Source organism: Grammomys surdaster, unplaced genomic scaffold (assembly GCF_004785775.1).
Source record: "Grammomys surdaster isolate TR1022 unplaced genomic scaffold, NIH_TR_1.0 164, whole genome shotgun sequence".
NCBI classification, from domain to species: Eukaryota; Metazoa; Chordata; class Mammalia; order Rodentia; family Muridae; genus Grammomys; species Grammomys surdaster.
Genome location: NW_021604612.1, coordinates 6,098,571 through 6,100,180, shown reverse-complemented (window position 1 = coordinate 6,100,180; position 1,610 = coordinate 6,098,571). Strand labels below are relative to the sequence as shown.

Sequence of the window (1,610 nt, the reverse complement as noted above, 5' to 3'; positions counted from 1 at the left end):
CGCGCTCCCGGCTCACACCCCGCTCACCCCCGCAGCTCCTCGGGTGCTGCCACCCCCCACGCTCCGGCTGCCGCCTCTCCCTGAGGCGCCTCGCCAGCTTCCTAAGGTGTCTGCGCGCCCGCGGGGCTGGGATGGGATCAGCGCGCTATCTCAGGGTCTCTGGCAACCTCACCTGTGATCTTCACATCTCGACCCACTCTCGGAAGTCAGCCTAGTCCCCCCACTCCCGTTCCCTGAAGCCTCTCCACTCGAGAACCTAGAAAGGCGACCCCGACTCTTCTTGCTCTCCCAAAACGCCTAGCAGGACACCTGGCACACAGCGAGTGCGCACAGGTCGCCCTACCAAGGACCCACCTACAGCCTCCTGACATCAAATGTTAGGTGCCCAGCACACTGGGACGGTCTGGAGCACACAACAGGCGCCCACACCTCACACCGTAGCTAAGGGGGTGACAGGAGGCCAAGCTGTAAACCGCGACACCTCGTGGTAAACGGAGCAACAAAGTTACCCGGGAGATGGGACCCAGAAGTGCGCCTGCCTCGGGGAGAGGACTACGACCTAACCATGAGAAACTTCCACAGGAGCCGGGGTGGGAGGAGTAGGGTTCATAGAGAATGGGGGTCACAAACTGCAGACTCTTGAGGAGAAGGGAGTTGACAGTGGAGATATAGGGACCTGGTCAAGTTGGAATGCCAGGCGGCTTGGAAAGGGCTGAGAATCCGTAAAGCATAATTAGGGGAGGCTTAGTTCGGGCTGGTGTGGTTCTACTGCGTGTGTTTACTGGGGCTGGCGGCGATTGTGGCAGCTTATGTCCATCTAAAGCCACTATGCTGCAGAGGAAGGAGAGGGAGAGAGAAGAGAGAGGAGAGAGGGAGGGAGGGAGAGAGAGAAGACAGAGGGGAGGGAGAAAAGAGAGGGGGAGAAAGGAGAGGAGACAGGAGAGAGAAAGGAGGGAGGGAGAAAGAGAGAAGGAGGGAGGGAGGGAGGGAGGGAGGGAGAGAGAGAGAGAGAGAGAAGGAAAGGGAGGGAGAAGACACGGGCGGCGGGAGAGGAGAGAGAAAGCAGAGTGGAGAAAGGGAAAACAGGAGAAAGTGGAACGGCAAAGGAGAGCCAGACACGGGGAAGAATAGCGCGAGCCAGAGGAGAGGATGCGAGAAAGAAGAGAGTGAAAACATTGAAGAGAGATGAGCGTGAGGGAGAAAAGAGAGGGGAGGGGAGAGGCGTGGGGAGCGGGGAAAGAGTGAAGACAGAACAGAGACAGAGGAGCAGGAGGAGAGAGAGGGGGAGGAAAGAGGGAGAGAGAAGGGAGAGAGGGGAGGAGAGAGAAGAGAGAGGAGAGGGGAAGAGAGGGAAAGAAGAGAGGAGAGAGATGAAGAAGGAAAGGAAAGGGAGGAAGAAAGACAGGAGAGAAGAACAGAGGGAGGAGAAGAGAGAATGAGGGAAGAGAGAGAGGAGAGAGGGGGAGAGGAGAGAGGGAGAGGAGAGAGGGAGGAGGAGGAGATAGAGGAGAGATAGAAAGTAGAGAGGGAGAGAGGAAGGAGGGGGCAAGAGAGGAGAAAGAGAGGAGGGAGAGGAACAGAGGAGAGAGAGAGAGAGAGAGAGAGAGAGA

At 57.8% G+C, this 1,610-nt stretch overlaps 1 protein-coding gene across 1 annotated transcript in view; it reads right to left on the bottom strand.

The window, feature by feature from the left end:
- Positions 1-377: 377 nt before the first annotated feature.
- Positions 378-1,610, bottom strand: part of Hrk (harakiri, BCL2 interacting protein) — a 1,820-nt gene continuing 587 nt past the window's right edge. Inside the window, exon 2 of the mRNA XM_028765416.1 lies at positions 378-441. Coding sequence (XP_028621249.1) covers positions 378-441 — 64 coding nt within the window. The remainder of the gene's footprint in view (positions 442-1,610) is intronic.